Raw genomic sequence first — 20,003 nt, 5'->3', positions numbered from 1 at the left:
ATTTGGTCTCACTTTGAATGCCTCGAATCCATCTTATTGCTTTCCTAGATGTATTCATTTGAAATGCAGTGGGCATAAATCAATCTTGATGACACAGAGCTCTATCTGCACTCATTCTAGACAGCACAGAAAGTGTTTAGAAAAGGAGTTTATAGGAATGTACAGTAATAGTGGTCATACAGCCATTTCAGTATCTGCAGTGACTGTTTTCAGGCTGGAACAGTCAGCAGAACCCAGACCATGGACAGTATCCTGCTGAATAACACTTCATCAACCTAGCATTTATTGTTCTTTACACTAAAATGAGATTTGGAGCCTGAATATGTATTTTAATTATGCTGTCCTTGCAATGTACTTTTGTATCCAAAGGCATATAAGTAAAGTAAGTTACAGAGCACTGACGACTTTCAGGATTGCCTTCATCTTCTGTACTGACTTTATGTTTTTTGCACTAAAAAAAAAAAAAAAAAAGAAAGAAAGAAAAAAGAAAAAAAGAAGAAATATCAAGGAAATGCATTCATGAGTGTTTATTTATACTTTTTTCAGTATTAGGAGTTACTTTATTCCTACAGAAAACCATGTATAACAAAGGGATAATTATAGGTGTCAATAAGCATACAAGCAAGTATTTAACTATCTAATAGCCATAGGTGCATATTTTGTTCCAGGAAGGGCAGGTATGTTTATTTTTAAGCTAATAAAAAAATTACATGTGGCATTTACAGTTCAGCTCCTACTCACAACATTTAATTAACTGCCATCAACTGATTTTATTCTGAGACTCCACCATCTGTGTATTTTGCAAATGGCAGTAATGCTCTTCATAGGTCCCAGTGTTACCTCATGTTTTCCATTTTATTGCTGCCAGATTTGATGCAATTGTTAGAGCTTCAGTCATAGCTCTTCAAAGCAAGGGGGCTAAGAATATTATTTAAAACACAGCTAGAATTCACTGTCCAGATGGGTGTACCTTTGTTTTGAGTTAAGACATGTACTTGAGGGGAGCTGGGCTGTGATAGTGAGGGGAGAAACTGCTTCACCAACTTACTTACATTAAGGAGCTTAATGGCTTCTTATAACTAACCACAGAGAAAGAAATTTGAAATGCCCTTCAGTCACAAAGAGCTTTAACTCAATCAGGAACAATATGGTGTAACAGACTTTGAAATGCTTTCCATCAAAATTTGTCCAATATTAATGGGAAGGGTTATGAACATAGATATTGAGAGCAACTTTGCAAAGGAACTGAAATCCAGCCTTTTAAATTATGCTATTTTCTGAATGTGAATCTTTTTTCCCTCTATCTGCACATATAAGGCGAGGTTTTCAGCAGAAACCCAGACTGCAATCAGCATTGCTTAGTGAAGAGACTCATGCTCCTAAATTCTTCAGTGCACTTTGAAAATACCACTCTCAGTCAGCTGCACCCCCAAAAGTTAGAATCTTTATGAATACTTAGTGAGATTTCCACATGCAGGTATGATGAACTGAAAGCAAAACAATTAAGAGAGCAAAAATAGAAATGCAGATTTAGAGGTGTTTAACTAGTTCATCTTTTGTGTCTGCACTGTGTTTTCTGGCGCTGATCATTAAACCATATGATAGTTCAAAAGCATAAGAGCTTATCACCACCTTCTACCCCTTTGAATATTGCCTGAGTTTATCCCCATTTCACAGTGATTGGTTTCAGATTAGTTCTGAACTTTGCAAGTTTTTCTCTCTAATTGTAGGATGAAGGAAAATGCAGACCCCTGGAAGTAACAAAGCTGGAAGGAGCAGAAATTGGTGTTGACACCAGTCTGGGTAAACCATTTGTTTTTAAATGTGTACCTCAAAGTGGAAACAGGATTTTCTACTTTTGTGCAACTTCCAACCAAGAAATGAAGAGGTAAATGATCTTTCATTTTACAGGGTCTTTTTTGTTATTCTGGTGTGGAGAGAGGGAATCTGAATTTTTTGAGGATGTTCGTAATACCTGCCTTGATCATTAGGAAAAAATACAGTCTGACAGCTACTTATGGGAAGATGATGTTTCTAATTTTCATTTGTGGAAGTTTCAAAAATTATTTTCCAGCTTCATAGTTTTTTTAATGAGAATTCTTTTTTCATAAAGTCTTGAATATTCCTGCTTTGCTCAAGATCCCCCTGAATTCTTGATTTATCTCCACAAAAAAAGTCTTCACCCATATTCTCATGACTTTTTTCCCACTGTTATATCATATGGAAGTGTAAATCTTCCTGTGGATGTAAACTTGCTTATCGATCAATTCACTGGAATGCCCAATAGCGGCAGTGCTAGTAATAAACACAGTCCCATCTTCCATATCCTTTTCTGTCACTCTGTCATATTGTCATTTTAGTATTTTAAAATGCAAGTAAGCCACAAAAGCAAATTGGTTCTCATGAAGCAATGCCTTTGAGTTTGACTCAGAGTTAGACTTAAAAAATAGTCTTTTTGCATTTCCCAAAGACTAAAGCTGACAAAACAAAGAGACTAAAATCACCCAAAACACAAGTAACAACCTTTTAGGCTTTAATTTCAAAATGTATTAAAATCTAATCTTTTTCCTTTTTGTTTTATCATGAATTATCAAAAATATAAAGCTATGAAGTGGCATGACATTTGGTATTCATCCGCCCGTCTTTTTATATCATCTTACTACTTAACATAGCACCCACCATTGTAATATCAGAGCATTTTCCACGTCCAAATTCTATAGCATCCATAGCACAAAAAGAATAACATTGCCAACAAATAGTTTGCTTTATTCTGTAGTCTCCAATGTCAGGATTCTTCATGTTTCCCACGAATTCCTTATCTACATTATAACGAAGTTATTAGAAGAGCGATCATTTAGCCTGATATGTTGAACTATATGCAACATATATAGATTCCCTTGTCTGAAATATTGCCTTAATTTATTACAGCATGTTGTACAGCAAGCTTTGAGACTTATTTTTCTGGGAGTTAACAATATTTATTTAGATTTAATCCACTAATTTTCTATCTTGAAGTCTTTAATGTGTCCCAAAAATTGCACATCCCTTTAGATGCTGTGTCAGCGAGAGTTAAAAGAGGCAGTGAAGCATATTTACTCTGCTCTACCAAACTAAGCTATTCTCATTTTTTGTTATGTTATAGGTGGCTGGAGGCTATGGATAAAGCAGTGCATCCTGTCCATCAGGTAATGCTTTATTTATATGAGAAGCATGGGTATAGCAGTTTGTGCAGAAGACTGAGAGATAGTAGATGTATTTGTGCACGGTCAGGTGCAGACAGCAATGTGGAAGCTGCATAGTTTTGTTCTGGGCTTCTGGGATCCAGTCTAAGCCATACACAGACTTTATTGTGACCCAGCAAATATGCTTTCCTGCCATATGGTGGAATGAATCAAAATGCTCCCTCTCCAGATATCAGCAGCTTTAAGGTGGTTCAGAAACATAACTTTAAATGAGGTTAGTGGGAAGGGAGGAAGGGGAGAGACAACTCTCACAACCACATGTTCTATACTAGGTAATACTATTTGGAGTAAAGGGAGAGAAGTCCTGTATCTTCTTACCTATTCCCTGCAAGTCTGCCTTGGTTGCAAGTTACCTGCTTTCTCCAATACAATATTAGAAGGAGGGCAGGGGGCATTGCTGAGTTCTTTTCCGTATTTTCAGAGATGAAGAAAGATAAGTAAATTTTGACTTAGCACTGTATCTCTTTATGCAGCTGTACTGCCTACTGGCCCATATGGCTGGAAGAAACACAGCTATAGTTGATCTTGAGCTTGCTCAGCCCAAAATAATTTAGTATGAATAGTCCCTGGCTGACTCCTGAAGTGGGAACTGTAAACCTAATTTTAGTACTTCCACGGCTGGAAGCATAGGGGTCAAAGCCACTTTAGCCTGCCCTTTCCTGGCCCCATGATTCTTACCCTTTCCTGTGTCTGTAGTAGGCAGACCACATTTTTAAAAATATGCTGTTGATCCGTAAAATTTTTTTTTTAAGAAGGTTTAGATACTGAACCAGCTTGGTTTTTAGTGGAAAGAATGTGAGGCTCAAATGCAGAGTATCAAAGTCTACATTTTTTGCAGATGAAATAAAATCATCAATAAAAAAATAAGAAAATTGCAAGGTACAGATTATAACCTGAATTAATGAAGTGCAAAAAAAAAAAAAAAATTTACTTTCCTCCTTCTCTCAACTCAGGGTACATGAGTGACTCCTTCAGCAGCGTGCTTTAGTGAAGGGTTTCCAAACAGTGAAAGGGTGTGTCTATTGTTACTTTAGTTCCTTTTCCACTGAAATAAAATTAATCAAACATATATTTCTTTCGGCTTCAGCTTTCTGATAATACTGTATCTGCAAAACCAAATTTGTTTCCAAATATATTCTACCTGACAGTGTTTCTTAAAAGAATACAAAGAATCTACATACTTAAAAACAGCAAAAATAAATCAATTTAAAGTGCGCACCCTAGCCAAAAGAAACAAAAATTAGCCTGAGCAAAAAAGGAGGACAAAGGCACATGTACACAAAAGAAAACACATCAAAAGAGGCATTCTTTAGTGTAACATGGAAAAATCACTTGTTGGAAAGGAAGTTCCAACATTATGTGTACAGAAAGATCTCCCACGCATTTACCCATTAACAACAACAGAGTAAGTTGGCTCCTTTCTGTGCTACTGTATCTTATATTTGACTGCTTTATCTGAACAGATTAGTGAACCCTATATCTGTTCCTTCTAACTGGACTTTCCATTCAGTTGAATAGAAATAGCTTATATTTTCCTTATTTTTTGTTTGCTATACTGTTTGTTACTAACTTTTTGCAATAGCTGATCTGTTACAGTAGGGCTTACAGCACAGTGATTTAACAGACCAGTATTGTGACACTATGTCATGTTAATGAATCTACAAGGATAACTATTTTATGAATACACCTAGTATTACTGACGTCCTCTTCTGCACTACGCTGCAATAAGTCTCAGCAGGTTTCCCATTCATAACAAAGAATACAGCTAGCTATGTTGTGCCAGGTCTTTTTTCCGTCTTTGCCTTGTCAAGGATGCTAAAAAAATATCATAAACAAATGCAAAAGAAAAGCTCTGTGGAAGCAAACAGGATGCTATTGATATTACACACATTGTCCCTATGGATTTCAAATCACAATTGCACTGGTTGATGTAGAATTCAAAATACATATTGCAGATAAACAAAACACAGTAGGAGAAGAAGAAATGCTTTAATCTCACATTAGACAACTTAGCTTATTAAACAACAGTTTATTTTTTCCTGATTTGCTTTTTGGATTCTCTTATACAAATAGCTTACACAATGGCAGCATGTCATGGGTTGAGCTTTATCTTCACCTGTAAATGTCACTAGGATAATTTTAGTAATGAAAAAGGCTTTGCTTTCCAAAAAGGGATGGAAAGGCATCTGTAAATATTTTCTGTGTGGTAGTGCTTCCATCCAAGCCTGGGTGCTGTATTCTGGCCTCAGACACTACACTTTCTCTGAAACCCAGAGGGTAGATGGTGAACTTTGTCTTGCCAGATTGCACACAGGAAAGACTGCTGAAGTCAGACAATCAGCAAGACAATTTTTTGAAAAGGCTTCTTCACACAGCTTTAAAATAATCCTGTTTCTACCAACAAGACTTGTACTGAAAAATAAAGTAGATGCAGAAAAGACAAGTTATTATTTTAAGAAGCAAATAGAAGTTGGTCACTATTTGCCATCAAATACAGTTTTTTCTAATTGCATTTTCAGTGTTGTCTTTTCAAACTAATTTTACAATAAAAGCTAATTTTCTAGCAGGGGACTAGAGTTTGTCTTTTCATACTAGCAGGTCCTCCTTAATTTCTTACCAGAACTTTTTATTACATGCTTACTTTACAGAACCATGTGTGGGTAGATGTCACATTGCATAACACTACACTTCCACCATTGGCTATCAAAAACCCAGAGTGCCTGGGGCTTCTCCACCAACTGGACAGAAGCAAAGACATCTGGATTCAGCACTACTGCATTCTGAAGGATGGCTGTTTGTACTTTTATGCCACCCTTCGGTCTACACCTGCCCAAGGTAGGGACAGCTGCTGGGTTTTATTTGATTGTTAAAGCAGAAATCTTTGACTGCAGTTTCCAAATAGAACTTTAGCCATTAATGAGAGTTCCTTATCAGCAAATTCACCCTGTCCTGTGAAGGTGAGTGAAGACCAGACTCAGTCTCTTTTCATAAAATACCCACCTCATTCCCCCCCCCCCCATCTTCTTTCCTTTTCTTCCCACAGTCTGACTTTTTCTTTCTCAAATAGAGGTGGCCAGGATCTGTGCATATTGCCCCAGGAGATTGTACCAGCGACAAGATCCACCCTCTGAAAGCACTTTACAGTGGCTTGAACCAGTGCCACTGATGGCAGTCTCTGAAAGCTGTTGACTCCTGCATTAGGCAGCATCCTTGCAGGGAGGGGCATCATATACTCAAACTGGTTTCTCTGCCACTACCAGGTTTTCACATGGTCTTGGCAAAGCTAGTCCACCCATCAACAGGCAGAACTTCCATACTCCAGCAGAGGCTGATAGTCCAGGGTGTGGCCATCTAGCACTCTTCCCCACACCTGAAGATGGTGTCTGGCCACCCTCTGAAAGCAGCAACGTGAGGCTACCGGGTCAATTCTGAGTAGAGGAGCCAAGTTTCAGGCACGGAGGAGAGCCTGCAAGCACAACTCCATGAAAGCTGGTATTTAAAAAAAAAAATAGAGGTGCTTCAGGGAGAGGGAATGGGTCAGGACCTGCAAATGCACTCTTCCTGTGCTAAGGAAGCTGGCAGTCAGAAGAATCAGAAAGAAAATACTCCTGTACTTCTGTTTACTAGCCAGCTTTCAGAACAAAAGTGAAAACTGTTTTCTTAGGGTTTATGCTGTTTGCCACAAGATCAGGCATGAGGCTTTCCACTTTATAGCATTTACACAGCACTTTTCATCTGCCAAAGGCCATACATATGAAATGACTAGTGATTTCCTCTCTACATGAAACTGAAGCTAAAGCTTGCCAAGAGTTAAGCAATGAATTAGTGGAAAGGCAAAATAATATGTATTATGTGTTTACAACACCCAAGCCTATGCTCCTGCTGCTAAATATATCACTTTGGCATTTAAATATCCTACTACATATGAATTTTGTAAATGGTAGAGTTTTCTCATTATTGCAAATAGGGTTTTTTTCCAATTTCACTACAGATTCTGATTCCCCCGTATCATTCTCAATGTTATAGCATTACTCTGATGCTCTTGTCACTAAACACAAAAACAATTACAGACACTGAAGACAATAACAGGAACATTCAGCTAAGTTAACCAGGTCTGCAGGTCTTTTTGGCTACTCACCATGTATGTATAAAATGAACATACACATTGTTGCAGTGAAGTGAGGTCTGTAAAGACAAAACAAAATAAAACAACCCCCTAAAAAAACAATAAAATGAAAACAGCCTGAAAACCAAATCCTGTCTAATGCCTTTCCATCACAGCTGGTGCAGCTTGCAATGACATTCCATTTACTAATAGCAGCAGGGGTGCAATGATGTTCCAGTTACAAATGCTGACTCTAGGATATTTTTTAATGTGGAAATTCATATCCCTTTAGTTTTTAAGGGAAAGAAAAAGAACATCAAAAGTTGTACAAAATACTTTGTCACTTCTTATTTAATGAAGAGCTAAATAAAGCTATACCACTAATCATTTGCTGGACAGGAAGCATGTTCTACACTATTTCCAAAACAATTTTTTTCAGAAAAAAACCCTGAACTTTAACATTTTGAAATATGTTACATGTAAATTCTGTACAACTCTGTTGAAATACCCAACACAAGGCATCTGAAAATCCAATTTGCAAGAATTGCTAGTATGCTTGTAATTGGCAGTAATATCATAAATGGTTTCTGCAATATACATGATGCATGCTATTTTATTCTGTCTAGGTGGCCTTTACCTACAGGGGTATATTGTGAGTGAACAGTCTCTGGGCTCCAAAAGATCTGTAATTGAACTCAAACCTCCATCTGAAGAATTTAAAACTTTCTACTTATGTGCAGAGAATGTAAATGAAAACAAAAGGTAAACCCCAGACTTTTTTTTTTTTTTTTTTTCCAATTTGATTTGCCAGACTTTAGGAGAGCAGGAACATATTAGCTTGGGAACATCTAGTGACAACTTTCCATTCTGTTTTCACTTGCTCCCACAGATTACCCTTTAATTGTAGCTTTAGTCAAACTGCAGTAAAACATGCTGTCACATGTGAGTCATCAGTTCTGCTATTGTCAATGCTGGAACAACAGCAAGGCTGGCTTGCGGAGGTTCAGAAAGAAACCTGGATAAGGTGCCCTTCACAATAATGTGTGGATGATTACATTAAATGGAAAAACTATGGTACCTCTCATTACAGATAACAGAAAGTATGTCCTCCTCATTCCCAAGAATGATTTATTTCCAACAATGACTATTAGCAATTAAAAAGAAAATTGGCCTATGAAATGATGTTCTGAAAGTGAATTCCCTCATCATAATCCAGCCAAATTCCACAGCTGTTAGTGGGAGTTCTTCTAGCCTAAAGTCTACTAATTACATAATTTGGGTTTTAATTTGATGAACAAAGGACAAATCTTTTCTTTACGTTGGAATTTGGGGTCAAGATATGTTGTTGTTACAGTCAACTCCTCCATCTCCTGCCTCTCTCTGATCCACTTACTGTCAACTTACACACCTGGACAAGCACCATTTATAAAAATGCGTGCATAACACTTGATCAGGGAGAGCTGTTGGTCTTTCATTTCTTCTAGGTGGATTACAGCTTTGAAAGCTTCAATTAATAAATGGTTACCCCTACACCAGGCAATCCAAGATTTCATGAACAGACCACTGGAGGAGACAAGGATGTGAGAAGAAAGCTCTTTTTTTCCCTCAATTCTTGTTTCCCATTAAAAATTCCGTGCTATGTCTTATGATTAATCTCAAAAAATGCTGTAGCAGCAGCTAAGCTTTGGCATTACTATACATTCACAACTTTGTAAGCATTAGTAAATAAACATAAAGCAATGTTGCTTTCTTTGTGGCTGTCTTTGTGTTTCTACTTCAACTCAGATCATGCATAAAGTCTGCTTTACAGCAGTGAACTGACGTCAACATTTATCTGATGTGGACAAAAGACAAATCACTGTATTTCAACATGTATTTTGTACTCTCTGATGTTTTATATCTGCACCCCTTTTTTTGCAAATGCACCCGTTCCAAAGACTTCTGTGTTGAAGTTTCATAAGTGGGTTTGCCTTTAAGTTTCTAGATGGTGCAAGGCTTAAGGTTGGGACAGGCTGGGCTGACTGAAAAGTTAGCAGCTACATATTATTACAGCACACCTAGGGGAATGCAATAAATTTGTATGATTTGGATGAATACTTGTGGTTTAACCACAGCTGGCAACTGAACACCATGCAGCCACTCATTCACTCCTCCCCCGTGCCAGTGGGATGGGGAGGAGAATTGAAAAGAAGTAAAACACAATAATTCAAATAGCATAGAAGGAGGTGGAGGAGGAGGACGAGAGGAGGAGGAGGAAGAAGAGGAGGAGGACAAGGAGGAGGACGAGAAGGAGGAGGAAGAAAATAATAAAGAGAGAGAAATAAAACCCAAGAAAGACAAGTGATGCACAATGCAATTGCTCACCTGCTGACCGGTGCCCAAGCAGCATTCCACTCCTCCTCGCCAACTCCTCCCAATTTATATAGTGAGCATGACGTTCTATGGTATGGAATTACTCTTTGGCTAGTTTGGGTCAGCTGTCCTGGCCAAGCTCTCTCCCAGCTTCTTGTTCACCTCCTCACTGGCAGAGTATGGGAAACTGAAAAATCCTTGACTTAGGAAAAGCACTACTTAGCGACAACTAAAATATCAGTGTGTTATCAACATTATTATCACACTAAATCAAAAACACAGCACTGTACCAGCTACTACGAAGAAAATTAACTCTATCCCAGCCAAAACCAAGACAATACTTCTGTTTTTGTACATTCTATCTTAACATAAATTTTAATTTTACATTGGTTTTGATTTGCCATCTACCATCACAGCACAGCACATTTGTGGAGAGAAACCAATTCAAGAATCGAAAACACTGTTTCCTCTGAATTTAGCAGTAAGAGATGGCACCATAAATCTTCATCAGAGATATCAGGGTTATAGACATCTGTGGTTATTACAGCTGCTCATATATGTAGTGTTTAACATTATTCTTTAAGATTAAAATAATTCCTTCCATGATTAAATCTGGGTATTCAGTTCCCAGGCTTCCCAAAATAGTAATTCAAGTAAAATAACAATGGTTATTTCCATTTATTTATTCAAGCCATTTGCTAACTAAATATCTCATTCTAAGAAATTTACAATTTAGTGCTGCAGCAAAGTACAGAAAGGAAAAGAATACACACCCAATACAAACAGAAAAAATTGCCTGTTTGTGAGCTTTTACTACAAAGCCTGTGATACTTTGTCTTTTATCACAGTCCTTAGACCTTGAGGTCATTTCAACACACTAGAACCTCACCTATGTGTTTTTTCTTATTATTAGCCTGGAAAATATCGATTGCAATGCCATAGAAAGCTAAAAAGCAAGTGGTGCTCCCCCAACCAACAGAAATGTATTTTTTAGGAGACCGATTCATTAGCTTTAGATGCTTGAAGAAATAGTAATTCAAAGAAAGTTGTTGAACAGTTCAGATGGTTTGCTACAGTGAATTGAGTGATTCAATTCAAATATAAGAATGGTTAGTTAAACGGTGTAAGCAATTTTTTGAAAACAGGCACCCAACCCCAAATATAGTAACAAGCTTGCTTCGTATAAATCTGTGCTCTGAGGTAAAATGTATAACCACATTTGAAAACAAGCACTAATCATAGTCATATTCTACATTTACTGCTTACTATTTTGAAATTTTCCTATTCAGAAACGAAATTCACATTTCTGCTACAACTCTGAAAACAAGTGATGAAGTAGGTATAGATTATTTCTTTGTCTTACTCTTTTCCACATTGGAGAAAATAACACATATGGGTCAAGTACAAATGCTGTTGACTTGAGATTAATAACATTTCCTAAGGAACAGTTACCCAATTCAGAGCGACAGTTCAGAGCTAGGAAGCAGAAAAAAAAAGCACACAAAATTAAACACAACAAATCTGCTTCCCATTAAAAAAAAAAAAAAAAAAAAAAAAGCAACAAACCCACAAACCAAAAAAACCCCAAACCAACAAATATTTAAATAAGCAGAGTGGGGTGCATGAGAGGGTTGGTCACTCCATGGTGACCCAGTCCCTGTTGTTCCTTCAATTGTTACTAGCTTACTCAGCATATTTTTTCCTTTAACAAGTGCCACTTGCAGCCATTCTCAGACAGAATTACTGATCACCAAATGTCTTGTTTTTATAAACCTTTGAAGACACATATGCTAATATATGTGGCAGAAAGAATTGACAGCAATAAAAGATTCAGTAAAACCAATAGCAAGGTGCAAAAGAAATGAGCTGTTCAATGTGAGTAAATGTTACAAGATAAGGGCTTTTCTCTTACTGTCTCATTAAATTTTCATCATTATAAAGTGCTTTATAAATTTGAGTGATTCCTCCCCCAATTGTAATAATTTCCAAAGTACATTAGTGTTATAGTAACAATTTATGCTTTGTTCACTATTGTAAGCAACAAATATGAAAATTTTAAAATGTATGTACTTTCTCCCATTTGTTGCAAGTCAAAAATGTATTTAAAATGCCTCGAGTGCATACCTGTATGAAGCAGAATCAAATCTTATTTCTATTGTAAAACTATATGTTTACACAGCAGACTTCTTGGGACTCTTTGCTTAACTGGGTAGTATATCAGCAGAGTTTACTGATATCTTTCTGTTTGACGGACTTGATGATTTGTCTTTTACCTCTATGATTTTATACTTCCAAAAATCAAATACAATACTAAGGTGTAGTAAACTTATCATTTATGAAATGACCACAAACTTTGAAAAATTACCAAAAAATGTAAATTCTTTTAAAAAAACAGCTATCAGGCTTTGGACTTATCTACTTTTTAACCCAGAAAAATTGAGGAGGAGCCAAAGGCAAGCTTGCTACATTTCTCTGAGCCAAGGCTAGTTCCTTTCTGTACATCTAAGAAGAGATCAGAGTAGCCTGTGGGCTGTTCTCATTTTCCCGTGAAGCAGCTATGGTGCCCAAGCAGGCAGGCTGCCATCCAGTCATTTTTGTAACACACTTGATCTCTTCCTGTATTACTAGGACCAAAAGCACTTTGAAAAATATACTGAGGTTTTTCCCCTGTATGTATCAATAACATGAAAATTGTCAGCAGAGGACTTAGCAAGATCTCAATCCTAGTTATCATAGCTGATTTTCCTGTTATTCTTAATGGATATTCACACCACCTCGAGGACATTACTTCTAATATGAGATATAGTTCACTTAGCTTGACATACGTATGACTACAGGACAAATGTTAGACATGGTCATAAAGTCAGCCATGCCTTTTAAAACAAAAAATCACAATGAGATTGTTAACTCTACATGCTTTCCACGACACAGCCAGATGGTATTTGTTATAATGAAACACGAAGTCTCTCTAGTGCATGGCAATTTCTTTAGTCATGTAATAATGTCTCCTGAAGGTAGGCGAGAGAGTAACAAAAGTAACAAATCCAGTTTGCTGCTTTACCCTTCACTATCCTGAACAGCTAATACAAATACCTTTTATACTAGAGGAAATGTTATCACCATGCACCAAGTGCAGGAAGTGATGAAGATGTTTTAGGTAAGGCTTTTGTGAAAGAAAGTTAAAAAACAAGGATCTTTTGGGCAGAGAAAGGGTAAGGCACTGGATAAGGTGTTTTGATGGAGAAATTGAAAAAAAAAAAAATACCCTTCACTTATCCCAGGGCAAATTTGGCACATACTAATGTGCTAAAGTTACTAGATGGCAGGTGCAGTTAAACGTGGACATAATTTCTAATTCTTTTAACATGAATAACCTTACAACATGCACTATTTCAATACCATGCAGTTTACATTTACTTATTTGTGACCTTTACATAAGAATGTTTTAAGGCCAAATAAGTAAACGAAATGCCTTTCTTGACAAGTTATGGTAAAGCCACAAGCAGAACTGCCACATCCATGCTTTTGCTGGGTAACAGTGCACCACAGTACCACAGCAAAAACCACACTGAAGAACTACTTTTCCTCCAGTTTTCTTCACATAATGAATGCAGTCTGTGGGCTGAGATGTGAAGTCTGCAGAATACTCCAAATCCAGTCCAACCAGTCAAATAGATGGTCTCATGATTCTCTCTGTTTAAACGTATAATTAGAAATTAGGATCATGCCTATGGTGCTTAGCACTTTGCAGAATCATACCTGCAACAGCAGTTTGCATCCTGTTGATGACATTTGTTGAGACATAAAGTAAGAGCGTGGCTTTCAAGCTAGATTAGAGCACACTTAATTAGGGGTGGAAATAAAAAGTAAAAAGTTGTGGGTTTAAAATGGGTTATGATTTACTCTGGATGCAAACTAATGAAATAGTTTTATCAACATTGTTCCATCCAGAGTTTATAAAATATATTTTAAGAAAATCTCACGTTTTCAGTATGAGAGTTCTCAGATTTCTCAGATGTATGACAGTTTAACCTATGACATATCTTATAAATCATCTCTATAATACTGAAAGCATAAACAGAAGTGCTTGGTTGTTTTAAAAAAAAACTTTAATAATAGTTAACTGAAACACTTCTGGTGATACCCAGAGCATCAACAGAAAACATGTGAACTTAAAGAGCATCAGTTTAAAGTTTGTTAAACAAAAATGTCCAAGGACACACTGGTCTTGCATCTCAATTTTGTAATTTGTTGTTGATGCATCCTATCTCCAGATGCAGCAATAAACTGCAAAAATCATGGCAGCTTAGTTGTTTTTACCCCCAGATGCTTGTTACCATCCTCTCTTGAGGAATAGATACATGTTAAAATGCCACATTTTATGAGCCAGAAGGATTGTGCGATAGTTCCTCATTTTCTCTAATGCAAAGTCAGTTGGCATGGTTTAAATGACTGTTGACAGCTTAACTTTATCTTCACACGAACAAATTTGAGGAGAACAGTAAGAAAAATATCACAGGGAAAACCCTATTTCCATCCTGAGAAATGGAAGTCTTTCTTAGTCTTCCCATGGGACTACGAAAGAAATGCACTCTTTGCTTGAAAGAACATGAAGTAGATGAAAGTACATGAAGTAGAATACTACTTTTTCCAGTCTTCAAGTTATTTCAGTAATGTCAACAGAATGCTATTGTCTTTATACCTACAACACTTCAGATGGGAACTCAAGAAAGTAGGTTGGAAATATTTCTGAAGAATCATGAAAAGAAAGCCCCCAGAAATTAGACACATTTTACATAATATAACTAAAAAGCAAAAACAAACAAAGAAGCAAAAAAATCCAACAGCACAACAACAAACAACAGAGGTACGTATTTTGCTGTGAAAGGGAACAGAATTTTGAGTTAGCCATCAAAGAAATAGTAGTCAGCCATGACATCTCCAAATCCAGATTTCTCCAAAGGCTGAGAGAGTTTAGATTTAAAACTTTATGTATAAAGTTCCCCTTTGTAATCTAAGTTTTAGTCCCATTTTAGCTTTTAGTCCCATTTTAGCTTTTGTTGCAATTCCTTCAAAAGAAAATAAGGAAGGAGAAACTAGGGTAAGCTTCTTCATTATGTCTCTTGTCAGCAAGGGATTGGCACAGCTGTGAAATCCCTGTATTGCCAGTATCTCACCATGGCTCATCTGTTTGCATTGAAGACTTTACATTTATTGCTAGATACACCCACTTTCAAGGTTTTCCTATCACTGCCAGGAAAGAAAGATAACTACATTGAAACCAGAACACTTCCATTAGCAGAGTATATTCCACTGAGAAGAAATTGGGACATGTACTTGAAGCATGATTTATTCAGATGGTTTGCTGCATTCCAAATGGAGCTCATTTTCCACCCTGTTCAGGAGAAAATATATACAAGGTTCTGCAGAGGGAAAGCCACAGAACATCACCAAGGCATTTTCCACAAAGGGCTGAGTTATTCAGCAGGAAACACTTTGAAGCCACAAAAACATTTTTGTGAAGTGTGTAATTCCCTTTTTTAGCACATTTCTGAAGGATAAAGGTGTTTGGGTTAGGTTTTCACCTTCTTTCTCCCAGACCCTGGAATCTCATTTACTGGAAGCCAAAAGATATTTAGTGGAAAATATTTTTTAATTTTCCAGTATTAATCCACCTTTCAAATACAGCAATGATGAGATACATGTTAGCCAAAGCCAAAATATTGCAACACTCTACGACAGAAATTTGACTGCCTAATACCCAGACTTTGCTGACACGTGCCCACTTATGCCCATTCCCTCCATTGGCATTGCGCCTATTCACAAGACGACATGCTAATTTTATCTAAGTAGAGGGGAAGGATTTCACCAGTATGTAGAATTTGACATCTCTTATTCAAGTTGATCTTCTCAAGGGTAATTTATGCCAGCCAAGCCAAGTACTTCCTAACAAAAAAAAATCTCACGCTAACAGAGCCAGCCTGAATTATTTTCTGGGGAAAAAATGTTGCTTTCACCTAAAGATTTCATTATCTAGGAGGTCTCCTGTTACTGAAAATGCATAGGAAAAAAGACCAAAAGTGATTTTAATAGTGCAGGACAGCTAGAGATTTTGAAAATTATATTTCATTATTATATTACATAATATTATAGGATGTTAGTTGTAGCAATGTTTAATATCATACCTACTTCTATAATTTGCAACTTATTATTTTCTTAATTGTACATTGCTGAGAACAGCTGTTATCTAGCACTAGCTGAAATGCCTTATTTTCATTACAAGAAACTGCAGCCACTGTGTTTCAGAAAAAATGTTGGAAAACCGGATTTAGAAGAAGATACATTTCAATAAAAAAATAAATGTTAAACCCTTTTACACTAAAAAAATAATAAAATATTTCAAGTACAAATTAATTTCTACATTTCTAAATTAACATTATCTGAAACAAACATTTGGAAGAAGGATTTTCTGCAAGAATTTTGAACACCCTTGCCCTTGTCCCGTCTAGGAATGAAAAACAAAATTTGAGATGTGATTACTGAAAAGTAAATTTATTAATTTTGAGTAAATTCTAAGGGATATAAAATAAATTACTGGATTTTTTCAACCTTCTGTCGGATTTAGGCTGGGATTTTTCTCTAAATAGTGTCATTGCTCCAAATCCTGAAATAGGAAGACCTGCAACTTTTTTAGCAATACTAAGAAGTCTTTAACTAAATATTCTTTCTTTAAAAGCTAACCTTAAATGATAAAATGCAAAACCTGATAAACTACTCTAATTCCACAGGTACAGAATAGCTGCTGAACTTGTAGCTGCCCTCAGGACTTTAGCAGATGCACTAGGCAGATTCAGCAAATTCAGCTCACTACTTTGATCTTCATTCTTCACAAAGTAAGTTTTCCTTAAACAGGACAAGAATGCTGTTCACTGCTCTCCAGTTGCAAGATGATGAGAGATAATTGTACTCAGACCCAACATCAACCAGTTATTTTACTACTTGACAGCTGCCATAGGACCGTTCTTACAATCAAGATGTTTTTCTCACATGAGGAGAAAAAAGGAAATTAGCTTTTCAGAAGAAGGACAGTTTTCCAGGGCAGCCATTAAAGACTCCACAGGCAACTACTTCCCCCACGTTGTACCTCCCTGTCAATGAAGCATGAGTCCCCTTCCTGCAAACCTGGAGTCCTTTTGCAGACAGATCAGTGGATGCACTGCTCTGGCATCCTCTTCCTTAGACTCCTCACCAGACTAGAAGGCCAGATGAGTGAATAAGTCATACAGGGAGAACAGCATGTTCAACCTGTTCTGGACTGTCTGCTGACATGAAACAAATTAGCTCTTTCCAGTGGGAACAAAATGTAACCACTGAGCCTCTGGGCATTTTGGTCTAGGACCCATACCAAGCCAGAGACCAGGTCTTTCATGCTTCTCTACAACTGCATTTTACATTGAAAGTGTTATTTGCCAGCAATCAGCAACTTCAGCTAACGATTCTCCTATAAGGAAATTTGGCATCATGCATGTGCTGGTCAAATCACACAGAGCAAAAAGACCACATGCTGGTTGCCTGGTGAACTGGGCACTAAAAAACGCTCATAAACCAGGTAAAAGTTAATTAAGTGAATGTTCTCAAATTGCTTCTCCAAATAAGCAATTGCTATTACTGCTGCAAAAATGGTTTTGAAACACATACAAAACCACTAATTGGAGATGAGGTAGTATGTTCATGAGGTGAAAAGCATGGATCTGGAAGGGTATGGCTCTAAGGGTGTATCTGTACGACACAAGGGAACAGGCATCAGAGTTAGTCTCACAACTGGAAGTAGCAGCTCAGACAGTGCAAGGCTGTATGACTGCTAGAAGCAAGGCTCAGTGTGCAGCACCATGTGAAAGAGACAGCACACCAGCTTGTACTTTGTGTTTCTGTATAGAATACACATACCACGAGTTGTGGTTCACAAATGAGTTTGAAAAACAGGCTAGATTTTGCCACCTCACCCTGGGGAAATAGCAAAGCGATCTGATGAGAGAAAGGATTGAAGCAATAAAAGCCATCTGAAAACAACAAGTTTTCAAGCTCTGTCTGCAAGAACCCAAGAAGCAGCCCCAGCCAAAATGACATTCATTATAACCCACTGTCAAGGAGGCAGCATGAAAGCTGCAATGAAAAACATCCCGGCTAAGAACTACAGTGCAAAGGTAGAAGAAAAAAAAAAAAAAAAACAACTAAGTTAGGTAGTCACCACTACTGTGACTGTAGGTACACAAACGTCCAATGAGACAGGAGGATCCTCACAGTCTGGTTATAATACAGGTAGGAAAATCTGCCCTAATTTGACTTTAGATAGACATAAGACAAGCTGGCATCTATCTCTGCACAGGTTGGAGATCAGACCAAACACCCATAATCACTGCAAAACTGAATTCCAGCCTGCTATGCCTTCATGACTGTAAATACCTGTGCTAGCAAAACAAAAGTTTGTGTATTTGTGCAACACTCACTCTTTCCCATGCATTCAGCGTATGTTCAGGGCTGCAAAGGCTGCTTATTTGCAGCTACTCTGTTGGGTCATTAGGTCATTGCCAATTTTACCCAACAGAATCCCAACAGTATCAATAAGCAGTAATAGCAGAGTGGAGAAATAAGTCCAGATGTTTTAAAAAATCATTCTAGGAGGCATCTTTGGGAAGAAATGTAGGCTGTAAATATGACAGGAAAGTGAAAGAAAACACTGTCACTTTGAGCTGATGGCAATGGGTGGATATGTAGGAGTTCCACCCACGACAGGCAGTGCAAAGTGCACAGAATACATTCAATGTGAAAGAAAAGTGAGAACAGTCACATCCCTCTGTCAAGCAGAAAAATAATTCAAATCAAAGATCTTGATTTGAATTAAGGTTCCTCACCAAGTGGACAAAGTGGAGTCAGCAAGACATTCCTCTTTCCTCCTCACAGAAGCATAAACAAACATGCAGGAGCACCAGAAGAGCCATTACACAAAGAACCACTACAGAGAGCTTTACAAGGATGGGGTGTCACAGACTCTGGCTGGGTAGGATGAGCATCCTGCTCATGGTGAGAATTTGGTGAAAAACAGATGCATGCTGACCCAGCATCCTAGAGCAGAGGAGCCACTATCCGCTGCAAATGACTGAGGATAAACAGCTATTTTATTAGAGGGAAAGTGATTCATTGTTTCTGCTATTAAGAAAGGTTCAGTTCTACCGAGCTAGAGAAGTTGATGCTGACAAGGCTGCTGGTAACCACCAGTGGTGCTGGAGCCTCAGCTCAGCCCCTGAGTGCTCTCTGATGCAATCCTCTGTGCTACATAGCAAGCAACAAACATCAGACCATAAAACCAAACCTTGACAACTGCTGAGCAGACTACAACTGTAGATTAGAAAAACTTCCCATTCCTATGCAAGCTTCTAGGCAAGCAGACAACCCAGAGTGCCAAGGCAGCAACTAATCCACAGCTGTCTACATGACCAAAAACAAAAAAAATCCTTATAAAGTTATTGTGTAGTACCAAAAGATGAAGAACTTCAGTAAAGGCAGTATTTTGTGTGAAGGGAAACAAGACATTCTCCTGGTACACTAACAGCAGACATCTCAAGATGTGTGTGCTTCCCACCAGGATATTGAATCTCGCTCGCAACAAGCAAGGGAGTATATCTACTAACTAAATCTGAAAGACTAGCTGAGAGTACTTGTCTGTAGAGTGTAAGGAATGCATGGAGACGGGCATTACAAAGACTGCAATAACAGAGGATAAAACATTTCATTCAATCCAAACCAAATTTCAGGGACAGTCAATAGTAAAGGTGTTCTCACTTATCCATCTTTCAAGCAGAGAAAATACTGCCTTTTATCTGTCTAGTCCATTTATATTTTATGTTATTTGGAGCATGGAATCTACTTATTTTTCACATTTAGATAATCTAGTATGAAAGATTTATTTGTATTGTGGCACATCATAAGATAACAAGAAAAAGAGAGAAAACGAAAATTAGTATGTGTTTATAACACAGAATCTTCTCACGTTGCCTAGCAAAAAAATTTCTACAATTAACCTAAATTAACCTACAAATTAACTACAATACCTTCCTATCAATGCTGTTCAAAGATCAAAAAACCCTTACTACCAATGACCTGAGAGATGATGAGTGATAAATATTAGTTGCTCTTGAAGATAATTATGGGGAAAAGAAAGATTTCACACAGTTGACGATATGAATGTCCGGCACAAAAAAAATAAAAAAAAAAAAAAAAAGAAGGAAAAGCTCCAGGTGCTGAAC

The 20,003-nt window shown here is 37.3% G+C and overlaps 1 protein-coding gene across 1 annotated transcript in view; it reads left to right on the top strand.

Annotated features, from left to right (window-relative positions):
• Nucleotides 1-8,931, top strand: part of LOC104345057 (uncharacterized) — a 33,864-nt gene extending 24,933 nt beyond the window's left edge. The window contains exons 8-12 of the mRNA XM_086480535.1: nt 1,731-1,888; nt 3,143-3,185; nt 5,891-6,077; nt 7,974-8,109; nt 8,832-8,931. Coding sequence (XP_086336661.1) covers nt 1,731-1,888; nt 3,143-3,185; nt 5,891-6,077; nt 7,974-8,109; nt 8,832-8,931 — 624 coding nt within the window. The remainder of the gene's footprint in view (nt 1-1,730; nt 1,889-3,142; nt 3,186-5,890; nt 6,078-7,973; nt 8,110-8,831) is intronic.
• The last annotated feature ends 11,072 nt before the right edge of the window (nt 8,932-20,003 follow it).

The sequence above is a fragment of the Leptosomus discolor genome, chromosome Z (genome assembly GCF_034619465.1).
Source record: "Leptosomus discolor isolate bLepDis1 chromosome Z, bLepDis1.hap2, whole genome shotgun sequence".
NCBI classification, from domain to species: domain Eukaryota; kingdom Metazoa; phylum Chordata; class Aves; order Leptosomiformes; family Leptosomidae; genus Leptosomus; species Leptosomus discolor.
This window is presented reverse-complemented; position numbering and strand designations above follow the sequence as displayed.